At 36.3% G+C, this 14,830-nt stretch overlaps 2 protein-coding genes across 2 annotated transcripts in view; one reads left to right on the forward strand and one right to left on the reverse strand.

Moving 5' to 3' along the window:
- Positions 1-2,626, forward strand: part of LOC107713103 (uncharacterized) — a 50,148-nt gene extending 47,522 nt beyond the window's left edge. Inside the window, exons 5-11 of the mRNA XM_016518535.1 lie at positions 344-625; positions 718-747; positions 876-971; positions 1,193-1,223; positions 1,979-2,028; positions 2,168-2,202; positions 2,460-2,626. Of these exons, the coding sequence (XP_016374021.1) occupies positions 344-625; positions 718-747; positions 876-971; positions 1,193-1,223; positions 1,979-2,028; positions 2,168-2,202; positions 2,460-2,552 (617 nt within the window). The 3' untranslated portion in view covers positions 2,553-2,626. The remainder of the gene's footprint in view (positions 1-343; positions 626-717; positions 748-875; positions 972-1,192; positions 1,224-1,978; positions 2,029-2,167; positions 2,203-2,459) is intronic.
- A 920-nt stretch (positions 2,627-3,546) lies between these two features.
- Positions 3,547-12,811, reverse strand: LOC107713101 (mitotic interactor and substrate of PLK1-like). Its single transcript, XM_016518532.1, has 4 exons — positions 12,563-12,811; positions 8,752-11,080; positions 6,601-6,677; positions 3,547-4,901 (listed from the first exon to the last, which is right to left on the reverse strand). Exons 2-4 carry the CDS (start codon positions 11,066-11,068, stop codon positions 4,824-4,826), a joined length of 2,472 nt encoding a protein of 823 aa, XP_016374018.1. The 5' UTR covers positions 11,069-11,080; positions 12,563-12,811; the 3' UTR covers positions 3,547-4,823.
- Between the last annotated feature and the right edge of the window lie 2,019 nt (positions 12,812-14,830).

Below are 14,830 nucleotides of genomic sequence, written 5' to 3' on the forward strand. Positions count from 1 at the left end.
ATGGACCTTTTTTTTTATGGGACAGCACCTTAAAGGAATATTTCACCCAAAAATGAATATTTTGTCATCATTCATTCACCCTCATGTTCCAAACCTGCATGTCCAATGTTCCAATGCATTTCTTTCTTCTGTTGAACACAAAAGAAGACATTTTGAAGAATTTTAAACAACTTGAGGGTGAGTAAATTATGACAGAATGTTCATTTTTGGGTGCAGTATTCCTTTATGGAGGCATCTGCCTATGCATACAGTAAGCAACAAGGCATCTCACTTTGATGTGCACATTTGTACTATTAAGCAAATGTTCTCATGTCTCTATGTCTGTGTGTGTTTCCTCTTACAGAGCTCCCAGTCCCCACTCTGTCCTTGTCCCGACACAAGGGTGAAGTTCTGGAGTGTGTTGGGTCACCCTCATATCCGCAAGGCTACTTCAGTTTATTTCGTGTCGGTGTCCTGTCACCTGAGGCGACCCATCAGGCTATCCTGACCCAACACAGTGCTAGATTTCCCATACCCACCCGTTATGAACATGGTGCACAGTATCAGTGTCAGTACAGCGTGTCATTGGGCAACTCCAAGGCGTACTCTAAAATGAGCTCACCAGTAACTATCCCATGCATTACAGGTACTGAATGTATTATACTAAATGTGATATGATATCTCATGATGTTACATAAATAAGATCTTAAAATCTGATTTATTGCAACCTTTTTTCAGGATATCATGTATGCACATCGAGCTCTACAGGTAATATTTAATTTTTGCTATGTATATGTACTGTATCTTTGTAGCTATCACGGTAATGCAGCAAATCAAATATGCCCAAGTTGGTATCTAAAACACTCTCCTTTGTTTTCATACATGTCTATGGAAAGGCAACACAGACCTGGCTCTGATTGTTGGCTCTGTGTCTGCGGGTGTTCTGTTCCTCATGGTGGTGGCAATCCTGGGCTTTGCCATACACAGACATTGTGAGTATTAGATATCTAGTCTCTTATTTTAGTTGCTCATAAGTTTACATTGGTTAAGTCTAGTCTCTGATGAACTATAATACTCCGTGGTGATTATCTTCTCAATCCATTTAATTAAATACTGGAACAATACAAAGTGAAAACACCCATTGTTTGTTCTTCATTCATGCATGTAATCATTAATATAAATTGAATTGTAATCTCTACCCATTTATTTGCAGTCAAAAACATGTCAGAGAGAAGGACACAAAGGTGAGACACAATACTGGAGAGCGTACCTGATATTTGATTAAAATTGCATTTTACATTTATTCATTGGGCAGACATTTTTATTTCAAGCAACTTGCAGTTCACTAAGAGTGTACTTTATTACATCACTATCTGTGAACTATTTGACTTACAGGAATAAAGATTATCTAAATAATTTATACACTAATGTTCAATTTTTTCTTAAAACACAGCAATACTAAAATAATTAGCAATTAACATGAAAATATTAAATGATTAAAAATTATTAAATATTAAAATGATTTCTGAAGGATCACGTGACACTGAAGACTGGAGTAATGGCTGCTGAAAATTCAGCTTTGCGTCACAGCAATAAATTACATTGTAAATTACTGTATATTAAAACAGAAAAGCTATTTTAAATTACAATACTATTTCACAATATTACAGCTTTTACTGTATTTTAAATTAAATAAATGCAGACTTGTTGAACATGAGACTTCTTTCAAAAACATAAAAAAACTTACCGACCTCAAACTTTTGAACACTATTGTATGTTTCTATAGTTATTTAAATAATTTTAGTAAATATTTATATATTTATATATAGGTATTTAAAGCACTGATTATGTGATTACAGTATATATTATATTAGATCATTATATTAATATTTAATTAATGTATATAATTATTTAAATAATTTTAATCATAGTACACTGCTAATATGAGTGATATGAATGTTACCAAAATGTAAAAAATATAATAAAACTCTTTCCACAGAGATCAAGAAAAATTCTGGCAAAATGTGCACTCCAGAGATCATATTGTTGGTAAGTCATTGTGACAATCTCTTCAGAGCAAGTAATTCACCATCCAATCTCCCATCATTATATCATAAGCATCACAGATATCTGATTTTGTCTTAAAGTTTATTGATTTTTCTCTCACCATGATTTATTTTTTCATCAGATCTCACTCTGCAGCGTGTTGACATTGGAACTGAGGTAATGATGCACCATTTCAAACCTTCTCTTGTGATTCCCTTTACAAAAGGCCCAACTAGTATCTCATATCTCGTTCCAAGTACTAAGGTTACCAGTGTGCGGATTTGTTTAGACAAGAATGAGAGAGGAAGAATAAGATCTCTTTACATCACGCAGTGTTTGCCAACATCCTCCTGTTGCATTATGTCCGCTGTGAGAAACACTAACTTATCACATCTCTTGCATGTTTTTAATATGCACGTGTTTCCAATCTACAGGAAAATGGACAAATGCTTAGAGGAAGACCCTCATTTTCAGAGCCCATCTACGATTATCCCATGGCAACCTTTAAGAATGCCTCAGTTTGCTGATGTCTATCTATCTATCTATCTATCTATCTATCTACCTACCGACCGACCGACCGGATGCTACATTTTGTGTTTGACGTATTGTGATGTTTATTTAAAAGCCGAAACATTTTATATATTTGTAAAGTAATGAATGAGTAAACAATATACTGTAGTTTCTGTAGTTCATAGTATTTTTCACTGAGATATGAATTTTTCTGTCAGCAGGGGGCTCTGGACATCTAGATATAACATGAGATTGACATTTCAGTGAAGCACTGGCAGTTTTGAGTGTTGGGCATTAAATCTTTGCAAATCGTTTTATAGATTTAAGATCACCTAAAGCTGAAAATTGAAAGCTTTCATTTGCATTTATTTTTTATTCTTTTTCAAGCAGATGCTTACTAATATCTTACATCTTACTTGTGTCACTTAGTTCAAGTGGTGCTTAAGAACTTCTTTCAGTTCCTCTTTGCTTATCATGAAAATTTCAAAGGAAATTAATTTGACAGTCATGCCAGAACTACATTCCAGTGAGAAAATCTATTATTTAATACTAGTTTTTTTTAAAGACTTTATTTTTGTTCCCATCTATGTCTTCACATAGCCTGAAACTATGTGAAGTCTCATGATAACTTTTTGATTATCAAACAATGTACCATTTATAGCTCTCTTACAGTCTGAGATAATCAACCATAATGGCATATGGTTCTCTGCTTTGTCCTCTGAAGCACCTTAAAGTAGTTCACCCAAAAATGACATTTCTGTCATCATTTCCTCACCCTCCACTTGTTCCAAACCTGTTACTTTTTTTTCTTCTGTTGAGCACAAAAGAAGATATTTTGAAGAATGTTGGTAACCAAACAGCTGATGGTAGCCATTGACTTCCAAAATATGGGGAAAAAAATACTATGGAAGTCAGTGGCTACTGTCAACTGTCTCATACAGATTTGAGGGTGAGTAAATGATGACGGTATTTTTTATTTTTGAGTGAATTATCCCTTTAACCCTGTATTTACACAGAAACACTTAGATATGGATGGAACAAAACCATGTTCAGTCACCAGACTACTGTAAAACAAATACAGATTATATATTTAGCCAGAAACTACCCTTGCGTCATTAATCATATTGTTTTGTTTTCCTAAGAATACAAAGAATTAATATTGTTTATTGGTCTTAAAGGTCATTTGGATTAGGCTCATTGAAATCTGAAAGCAATGGGCAGCTTTTCTCCAGTGGTATCGATGAGCTGCTGCCATATTTGAAATGAGCATTCCCATGCATCCTTGGCTAATTGTGCTCAGAAAGAGTGAATGAATAATTCACAGGCAACTAGAGGGTCAGTGTGAGTGTGTTGTGATTTCACTCATGACTAATCTCACTCGGGCTCGGACGTTTTCTTTGTACCTTTCCTACAGTACCATCATCACCATGGCGATGAATTTGAATGCCCACTGGTGTGTTGAGTCACGGCAGTCGGGTGTTCATACCTCACAGCTCGGGCTGAGTATGCAGAAGGTTACAATGGACTGAAATGTCATTGAACAAGCAAAGGGCTTTTGCCTGGAAGCTGAATGGAATGCTAGAACATCGCCCTCTTTAATTGTTATTTTGAAAATCAAAGCCAATCATTACATTCTGGTTATTGTGCCTATTGTGAAGTCCGTGATCTAGTTTCGGATTCCAAATCACAATGAGTCTCATTCAACAATTTGAGTCTTGGAAAATTATTCAGTGCATTCGCAAATAACCAAAAAAGCTGATTAACACATTTTTATTTATTTTAGCATTTTTATATATGTATCAATGAAGCCATTTCCCAGTATAATTTATCTTTTCTAATGAGTAAGGAAATATCTATCAAAGAATGTTTATTTAAATATAATTCTTGTACAATCTTATAGTATTCCAGCCTTTAGACTAGATTTGTTACTATGAGATAAGCAGCTATGTTTATTGATTATAAATAACTGTATAACTGTAAATCAGAAAATTACATTGAGAATTACATAATTATTACATTGAAATCATTTGAGCCCATATAATGCCAATAAACACTGGCCGACCATTATAACAACAGTTTGGCTCATCTGTTATTTACAAGGTGTGTGTTGTAGAATATCATATAGCTTGCAGTGGCTTTTTGAGGCAACTTGTGCTCTTTATCTACCCATAATGGCACGTGTTACTTAAACTGGGAAACTGATCATTTGTTCATATGCTTTATTTTAGGCCGGTGCACTCATGGTTGGCTGGGCTTCATATTGTACATCAGGATGTTGTAGTTGTGTTTCAGTCCCAGTCGTTCACAATCCCTGACTCCCAGCGCTCGAGTAATGGATTTCTCTGCCTTGGGATCGTTACTGTTGTCTGTATTGATCAGAACATTAAAATGAGAACATTAGTAAGTGAATTTGAAATTGAATGCCTTTAGCAAGCATAGCATACACTCTCCAAAAACAGGTACAAAATTGTCACTGGCGTGGTACCTTTTCAAAAGGTAGAAATATGTACCAATAAGTAATATGTACACTTAAAGCAGCACTATGTAACTTTTTCTGTGTTCAAAATTTGCAAAATGTATATAATGAGCGAGTACATCATGAATTCATCTTCCAACCCGCGTTTTTGTCTTATTCCGAATCACTACGGTACACTTATAATAAGTACTTATATTTGGACTATTGTAGCCTGGCGCCCACTTTTGAGCTTCAAAAACGCTCCTCGGAAATCTACGGGTGACGTCACGGACACTACGTCCATGTTTTTATACAGTCTAATGGTGCAAATACATACCTTTTGAAAGTTTTTGCACACTTATTTTCTTTTTTGAAAGTGTTGGCTGAAGAAATAATTTGGTCAAAAATGAAAATACCATCATCATTGACTAAACCATGTGTTGTTTTAAACCCATATGACATTTTTCCTCCATGGAGATATTTTGAAGAATGTCTATAATGCTCTTTTACAAACAATATGCCAACCAAATGGTGACCAGCCAGTGTCAAGCTCCAAAAATGACAAAAAGCATCATTAAAGTGGTCTTCTGAAGGCATATTGAGTTGTTATTCACTGAAAAATGTCATTCATATTTGCGTATATTCATATATGGCACATCAAAATGTGTCACACAAGATTTGATGTCAATGGTGCCATATTGTAACTGGTTCTCACGTGTCACATAAGCGATCATAGCACACCAAATTTGAATATGCACACATTCAAATAAGTACATTTGAGTTAGATTTGAGAAGTGAATACATTTGACTTTTCACTGAATATCAGTGTAAAGGTATCATATAATACAATGCACAAACACTTTTTTTTGTCATTTTTGTTGCCCCCGGTCACCATTCACTTGTTCTATGTAAGAGAACAGGGTGAACTTCCTGTCTAACACCTCCTTTTTGTGTTTGACAAATGAAAGTTATAAAGGTTTGGAATGACATAAGGGTGAAAAAAAATGATGATAGATTTCTCATTTTATGGTTCCTTTTTAAACGGATTTTTAAAAAATAAACACAGGAGCAGCACATGCAATTTTAACTTCCTCATTTATAAGGTAGGCACTTTTTCTCTAAGAGATTAACTGAAAAAAGCCTCTGTCTTCAGTTAAAGGCAGTGTTCACTTGCCAATACCTATCGGTTTTGATTGTGTTGGTTACATTATACTTCCCTGGCTGAGGATATTCAGTGATTCAGTGTTAATAGTGATAATACAGTAATGACCTAAGCTTGATTTTTAAGAATGCAGCTAGTATGAACTCTGCTCTGTACTCTCATTATATGAAAGATAAGCCGCTTTTTCAGCAGCGCCACATTTAAGTGGTTGTGTTTGCGCTGGGAGGGTGACTGAAACTTTGATACCCTTTGATTACCTATTGAAAGGTTGAAGAGCTTTGGTATCTGTTCATTGTTCAAGTAAAACCTCAATTCATGGATTACCACATTCAAAATTTGATCCTCAGACCTTTGGGTTTAGCCACAATGCTACCGACACCAGTGTAACTGAGACATAGACATTTAGTCCCAGAAAAGAATAAAGAAGAGATTCAAACAAAAAGTCTACCTCTGACAGTTGTCTTTGATCTTCATCAGATTGGGGCGGTGGCCATGTAAGGTCCAGTTTTCCTGTGGATTGACGCACTATAAGCAGAAGACAGATGTTTATTTCAGTGAATGCACTGTATAATCCATTAATGAACTGGATGTTCATGACAATATCCATGCATAATGATCATTGAGTGAGAAAACAACAAAGTACGGACAAGTAGGCACATATTTTTCTTAGTATTTTTTAGATTTCAATTATTTCAATTTATATTTCAAGTATTTAAATGTAAGCATTTATATCAAGATTTAGATGAGAAACATGAATTAAGTGTCCAAATATAGCAGAATTTCACACTATAAAGGATAATGAAGACATTTAAAAAAAAGATTTTATAAGAAAAATTTAATTAAAATATCCCTCCATTATTTACTACTGGAACAGAGCCACAGTTCATACAAGTCACTTCTATTGCATCACAGTAGTATAAAGTTATGACACCAACAATACTGGTCTATAACTGTTAGCTGCCCTTACAGAAATTTACTATGGTTACTGAAATTAACATAGCTATTGAAGTTATTGTTATTATAGTAAAGCAGTGGTAAAGTAATATTGGCCACCATCAGCCAAGGAAGAATATAAAATGACAGAAGGATTCTGAAAATATCTCACTCTATTAGAAGTAGATACCACACAAATTATGATTTTACAGTAGTAAATTATCTGTACTATGGCAATTTGTTATGCTAATAATTGTAAAGAATTGCTCTTCTGAGTAAACCGAAATGGAGGTTTTCATAAAAAATGAGTCAGACGAAGTAGAAAAAAAAATAGAAAAAGTAGAAATGAAAAAAAAAATACATTAAAAATTACTGCACTCTATAAAAATGGTGGGTTGTTTCAACCCCACTTTGGGTCAAATATGGACTAATCCAACTTTTGGGTTAAAAATGTAACCCAATGGTTGGGTTAGTCCATATTTGACCCAAAGTTGGGTTGAAACAACCCAGCATTTTTAGAATGTGGAAAAGTTATTTCACTTCCCCATCAGTTTAGTATGAAATCTATGTGTCATTAATTGTAAGCGTAAATGCTTGGATCATTTCTCTATATGAAGACTAGCAGGCATTTCAGCAGGCTTGTACAGTAGTAAAAGATCATTTCAAGAAGTCACAACTGTAGTTCATGTATTGGACACACATGTTATATTTCAAAAATGCATTAACCTACATTTCCAGAACACAGTACTCTTATCCATACTATGCTCAAGTCAGCACATTTGACTAATACAGAAATTTCAATATCCGGGTTACGTTAGTACTGGTGACACAACCCCATATTAGCATTTTGGCTGTTTGTTTGTTCTCTGCCATGGTGAAGCACAAACTACCAGCTTCCAGTCAAATGATAATATGGTTACATAACATTCTACACACACAGAAAAGTGTTAGAATCACACTGTTAAATAATAGCTTACAAGTGTTGAGTTTTGCCAGTCTTGCTGTTAAGTTTTTGCCGTAGCTGAAGTAGTAGAGCATTGTGTTAGCAACGCCAAGGTCATGGGTTTGATTCCCAAGGAATGAACACATACAGTATATCTTGAATGCAATGTAAATTGCTCTGGATAAAGTTGTCTGTCAAATGTATAGCCTTGAAATGAATAGTTATTTTTTAGGATTTGTTAGATACGCCATGTGTTCTTTGCATATTTATCCTCTGTTTATAGATCTTCTCTATGTAGCATCCTCTCCTGTTGCTAAAACAGTAGCGTGTGCTGCTAGCAATGCAAAGATTATGGGTTTGTTCACAGGAAATGCATGAACTGATAAAATGTATATTTTGAATGCAACAGAATTTGAATGACAAATGCTTCTTTGTATGTGTCCAGTAGCTTAAATGGTTGTGCATGTTAGCAATGCAGAAGTCATTTGTTTGATTCTCAGGTAATGCATGAACTGTATATTGAATGCATAAGTTTCTTTGGGTTTTCATTTACATTTATGCATTTAATATCCAGTGTATACCATCCCTACCTTCAATATGTTCTTTTTCACCAACAAACATGAAAGCACCAATGGTCAATGCACCAATGTCGTGATTCTTCAGTTGATTTGAACTGCTCTGTGAACAGAAACCAATTTTCACATGCTGCTTACAATGACTCACCTGACGTAGTGGTGGTTAACGTCTCTGATTGGCGGCCTGCTGGAGTCAAATTTGTCCATTGAGGTGGGGGGATCTCTTGGCTAGAGGTTCCCCTTTCCTCTTTCACTCTAATTTCTGTCCTCAAATCCATTCCTGTTCCACTTCCTTCGTCTGTATACATGGCTGCTCCTCGATAAAGACTGTTTCTCTGTCTCTGTAGTTCTTGTTCCCTCTTCTTAGCCTCCTTAATGTCCAGCTCCACCTGAGACTGCAGACTCATAGAAGAGCGGAGCTTGAAGAAAGGGTTCTCCTTCACTAAACTCAAATCTTCATCTTCAATCCCTTCTAAATTCGGACTTTGTCTTGCTCTGACAGGCTCATCAGAAGAAGCCCTCACACCCGCTGAATTCATCTCTTTCACAGATCCTCCATCTGTCCATGAGGTTGTCTTATAACCTCCGTTTGGTCCTCCTACAGTTGTGGGAATAGCGTTGGACTCTATGATGATTATCTGGCCCTTGATTCCCTCATATAGACCAGGTCCTCGAGCAGCAGGCGGGTTGCCGTTGGTGCCTCCATACTGGGCCGTAGCTGGTGGGGTGGGAGAATTTTGTGAGAATTGCATTAAGCGTTGTTTAACATCAACAGCAGAATCAACTTCCTGTATTCCAGCGGCAGACTCTGCGGTGGAGTTTGAGGCAGATCTGGTTGCCACTGATTCCTTCGGCTCTTGGAATGACTCAAAAAGCTGCTTTTTTTCTTGAAGCTGTACCTCTGTTCCCTTGTCATAGAACCCAGGTAGTCGGCCCAGTTCAACCAGAACCTTCTCCCTCTCTGTCTCTGCGCTGATTTCCTTCTGCATCTTCTTTCCAGCAAACTGCCGGTCTTTGCCGTGGCTTGGGTTGGGTCTTATCTGGGGGTCCTGGGATAGAATAGGTCTTCTCAATGGAATTTCCACAAACTCATTAGTCCTGTCAGTTGTGTCGCACAGTCCTCGAGAACGCCGTAGACTTTGCTCTCTCTTCATGGTCAAACGGATCTCCCTCTCAATGGGAGTTTCGTTTGGTGGAGATTCAGAGGGCTGAGGAGCTTCATTATCATGGCCCTCCAAGACATCTGTTGTGCTGTTGGGGGAGAAGTCTGCTGATACGCCACTATCGCTCTGGCTGTCATCAAAATGATCCACCTGCATTCTGTTTACTTTTCCTTCTCCCAAATGAGGCTTTGTGTTTGACTGGGACTCTGCTCTCTGTCCGTTGTTTTCCCGTTCCTGTCTTTGATCTTTAACCTCCCCCAGCTGCTTTCCTCCGGTCCCACCTGTTTCTGTGAAACACACCGTTTGCTTTCGCTCTTCACCTGTTTCACCACCCTCTCTCTCCTCCCTTTTACTGTTCCTCCTCCCCTGTGGCATTATCAATGGCTCTTTTACTTCGGTAGAGATACAGGCAGAGTTAGCTTGCTCTGGATTGGTTGGCTCACCTGCAACTGTTTCTAGGGGCGGATCAGTACCACACACCTGTTGTACCACCTCATTCTCATTCAGACTGCTTGGGTTGTTTACCTCAAGCTCCCCCCGCTGGATGTTCTCGGCATTAACCACAGGATCAGTTGTGGATTCACTTTGGGTGCTTGATGAATGTTCGGTCTCAGAGAGAAGACATTTTGAAGAGCTCCTGGAATACGTCAGGTTTGATGGTTCATCACAACGACTGTCCCGTCTCACCCACTGATCCCTGGTGGTGGCGGCAAAGTCCACAGGTTTGCAGTCTATATTTTGCTCTTCACTGTTTTCTGATAGGAACACAATTGAGTCAGAGTCACCATGTGATTCAAGCTCATGTCCCTCTTCATTGGCCACGTTTGGTATTTGTGGTGAGCCTTTGTCTACCGGTGTCATGGTAACAGGTTCCTCACCCTCAGTATCATGCACAGATGCCTGAGCATGTTCCCTGGTTTCAGTGTTTTCCTTCACCTCATCCTGAATCTCAATGCCATGACACTCATTCCTCTCTGGTTGGATATCTTCTTCTAGTCCTGGCACTTGAGTCCACTCCTGATCACCATTCGGGTCATTTTCAACTGTACTGCTCAAGTCTTCCATTGTTGCCTCAATGGCTCCATCTGCTGGTGAGGAGATGGGATGATCGTGAGGTTGAGGAGAGAAACTGCTGTCCGGTGTTTTTGTTTTTTCTAACCCACTAATAGCTTCTTTGTCCTTCTTTTTCATGTCTTGCATGGCTGTTTCCCTATCATCAGTGAAGTGGAATTTTCCTTCTTCACTACTGCATTCATCCTGGGATTCAGATTTCTGAGGGCAAGTCACAGAGTCTGTTTCCATTTTGCAGTAGATCTGTATGAAATAAATGGCAAAATGTGTTATACAATAACAGAATGACAAGCCAGAAACTGGCTTCCTTTATTTGATTGAATTGGTATTCAACAAAGTTGTCTTTTTCTTCCCAGGCATACCTTACTGATTTTCTCACCCGTTCTTCATTTTTATGGCATAGAGGTGAGACCCATGAAGGCCTTTTCTTTGTACACTTATAGTTTTTTTTTGCTGATTTAGGAATCTATAATCAGATTATGTTTCAATCCCAGCAGCTCTGGAAGGCTAATACTAAATTGAGTTATAGTGTGACTGCATGGAACCTTTTTCACCGTTGCAGTCTGTTGCTGTTGGGTTTTTGTTTCACAATTCTTTGACCTAGATGTCTTAATCAAATTTATTAGGTCATTTATTCTTTAACGCCCATACCTCAGATCAGTGTCTTTTCACATTAAGATAGATCACCTTAAAATAGGTCACCTGAAACAATTATTTATAATATTTATTTTCATTTTATTAAATTTTTTTCTTTGCATCAGTCTACAGACAAGGCATTTTTTCTGTAACTGTTATCTCGTTTTGCTATAATGTTATTGTCCTGCACATTGATCCATACTGTTTTTTTTTTTTCATATTGGCACGTGACTTAGAATGATTAACAAAATTATTAAAGTTAGAAGAATATTAAACAGTGTGCAGGGTCAGGAGTGGAACTTTTTCCACCTTCACAGTCAATGAAGTTTCTTTCCATTCTTTAGAAAGTAAAAGTTTAACCAGGTCTTCTGAGAATTATATTTACTTAAATACAAAATCAGATCTCCATGTAAGTCAGGTAATAATTTTTTTTTGTTGACAATGACTTGATCATGATCAATATAATATTTGGACACTGTATTGCATTTTCCACTGGACTTAAAAGAAACACAAGGACTTAGAGGTGTGTCATAGCATAATGCTAATTACATAAGGAGCAGATTAATACAGTTTAATCAGATTATACTGTGGACATGAGTGACAAAACAACATGGAAAGTCTGATTCAGGAATAATACAGCAATAATAGTGAGGTATTCTTAGTGTCCTTATGAATTATAAAACACCCACAAAATATATAATAAAGGTTTTGAATGAATTTCAAAAGGATGGAAAAGATTGTTGTGAAAATGTAAATATTAAGTACGTAAACAAAACCTAGTAGCACAAATCTATTTTTAGCTACAGCATACGGAAAACTGCTGTCAGCATTCATAAATCACAAGACACCTACTTTATGAATAGCTCTCACAAAATGTGGATAAGTACGTTTCTTGCACTTAATGTGCTTCTAGGTAAAATTAGTAATGTGGAGGGCGGTAAATTAAATAATCCTGTAATATCCTATTGATGAACCCAAGCTGAAATTCCTGATATTGTAACACATATATACTACTGAATTAAAGAGCTACATCTATTACATGACCCATTCTAATACATAAAATAAGATGAAAAAGGAAAATAGTCCTACCAGCCGATGAGATGAAGGAAAGGATGGAAGGTCAGCTGAAAGACAGAAAGAACTGAAATCGTCCCCCTGATACACCAAGAAGTTTTGAAATCTGCCCTTTCTTTCCCTGGTTTCCTTCTCTCTTAAACTCTCTCTCAGTACCTCCACCCCCTGCTTAGTAATCAAGGTTAAAACGTGTGCAGTTCATTTCTCTCCTACTTCCACACTGCACTAAAGCTGTAGAGTAAACCACAGCCTTGCATCACTAATCCAAACAGCTCTCAAAGCTCTCATGACTGAAGCCAGGGTTTGAACAGGGGATCTCTTTATGAATAACTTGCAGATTCAACCACAATACTGCAGGATCTACATGTAGCCATAATACTTTTACTAATGTTCAATGTTTACATGACTGCATTAGATATCATGAACTAACAATGAACAATAATTTTACAGCATTTATTAAAGTTAATGTAAATTTTTACATATACATTTTGAATACATTTTAATTAACATTAATGTATTATGAATGAACACGAGTTAACAATGAAGGGTAGCATATTTAAGCATAATTACCTTTTTAATTAAACTGATTAATAAATGCCTGTTCATGATACTGAATGCATTAACTCGTGTTGAAAAATTTAAAATATTGTAAAGTGCAATGTAGCAGCATTAAAGTTAAATATTTAAATATAAATATGCAAAAGGTTCAAGCTATTAAATATTCAAACAATCAGCACTGCAACACTGAATATACAATATTCTTTTTCATGTTTCATGATAAAAGGACTGTTGCCATTGTTTTTTAAAGGCATTACTATTTGATTCTCTTTTATGCATTTATACATAACTTACAAAAGAATACTGTTTTATCTTTACATTGACAGCATATATATCCTCATTATATACCTCCTCAACTATTTAATGTTTTAATCTATTTTAAGATTAAACTTAAACTTTAATTTTAAGTAAACTTTCTATACAAAATCCGCACCGCTTCTCATTCAGCTCTTTATTTAAACTGTACAAACAGGCACTCAGTTAAGACACTGAGAATTTACATCAAACTTTCAATGAAAAAAAAAAATTGTTCATGAATTCAACTGAAAACTTTGAATATTGATTATTGGTATGTAACTTGAATCGCTGTCACACACAATTTAAACAGAGTTAATGAAAGACAACAGGAGCAGTCCTTATAGAAATGTCAGCTGGAGAATGAACCTAAAATTGCTAATAATGATAAAGCGGTTTATGCCATTTACTGTATACTGGTCAAAAGTATATCAAGTATTGTTAATAAGGTCACATTAAAGGGCTAGTTCACCAAAAATAAATTTAATTCTGTCATTTACTCACCCCATTTTGCTTTTATATATATATATATATCATAAAAAGTTGTTTTTGACCCTATTGAAACACTATTCAAAATATCTTGGGTGTTCTGCAGAAGAAAAACTTTCTTTGCAACAACATGAAACATAACTTTTCCATTTCGGGTGAACTATGCCTTTAAGGTCTAAAAACACTTCCATCGAGCAGTTGAAGGCACTGTAACAATAAAAGCAATCAAACTGAAACACACATCAAAAATAAAAAAATCTCTGAAGATGTTACAGCATGTATAAAATCACAGGTAACCATTCCCATTCCGTCTCTTTGCTGTCTCTTTGTTTTGAGGCATAAACAAGGCACACAAATGGTTTATAATAGAGAATGTCACAACTATTGTAGGATGAGAATTAATTACCCACGTGGGTTCATTCCCACAGTACTGAGAAAAACAAAATATTTTTATATGGTAGTGTTAAAACCGTCAAGGCCTCTGTGGGTCGGCAGCCAACGCTCTAGAGTCGCCAGACATAAAAACAGGATCATAATCAGACACCAGAGGCTGGGACTGCAACCAATGGTGACACATCAACAACAAAATTCACTTTTCCTAAAATCAGTTTTGATATTCATAGATGATAGGAACACCAAAGTTACTGAGTTTTAAGACTTTGATTGGCGAGGCAATGCTTTAATTCTATAATTAATAGAATATTAAAGGTTTTTCATGATTATGAAACTAATAAGGGAAAGAAGGGAAAGCAGACAGAGAAAAAAAGAAAGACAGGAAAAAAAAGAGTGCAAGTAGGAGAATCTGTTGACGTGTTGTGAGTTGTTGCTATGTGGTCGCTAAGGTGTTCTGATTGTTTTTTTGGCACATTGCTATGTTGCTAGATTGTTCTGGGTGGTTTTTAGGGTGTTGCTAGGTGGTTACTGCAACCAATGGTGACACAT

The sequence above is a fragment of the Sinocyclocheilus rhinocerous genome, unplaced genomic scaffold (genome assembly GCF_001515625.1).
Source record: "Sinocyclocheilus rhinocerous isolate Xijiao unplaced genomic scaffold, SAMN03320098_v1.1 scaffold1982, whole genome shotgun sequence".
NCBI classification, from domain to species: Eukaryota; Metazoa; Chordata; class Actinopteri; order Cypriniformes; family Cyprinidae; genus Sinocyclocheilus; species Sinocyclocheilus rhinocerous.

Excerpts from the sequence above, each read along its gene's own strand:
- LOC107713101 (XM_016518532.1), bottom strand. The coding sequence starts at position 11,068 with ATGGAAACAGACTCTGTGACTTGCCCTCAGAAATCTGAATCCCAGGAT. Across the intron at positions 6,678-8,751 it reads GTTAACCACCACTACGTCAG|TGCGTCAATCCACAGGAAAA; the intron begins GTGAGTCATTGT and ends TTCTGCTTATAG. Across the intron at positions 4,902-6,600 it reads ATCAAAGACAACTGTCAGAG|ACAACAGTAACGATCCCAAG; the intron begins GTAGACTTTTTG and ends TGATCAATACAG.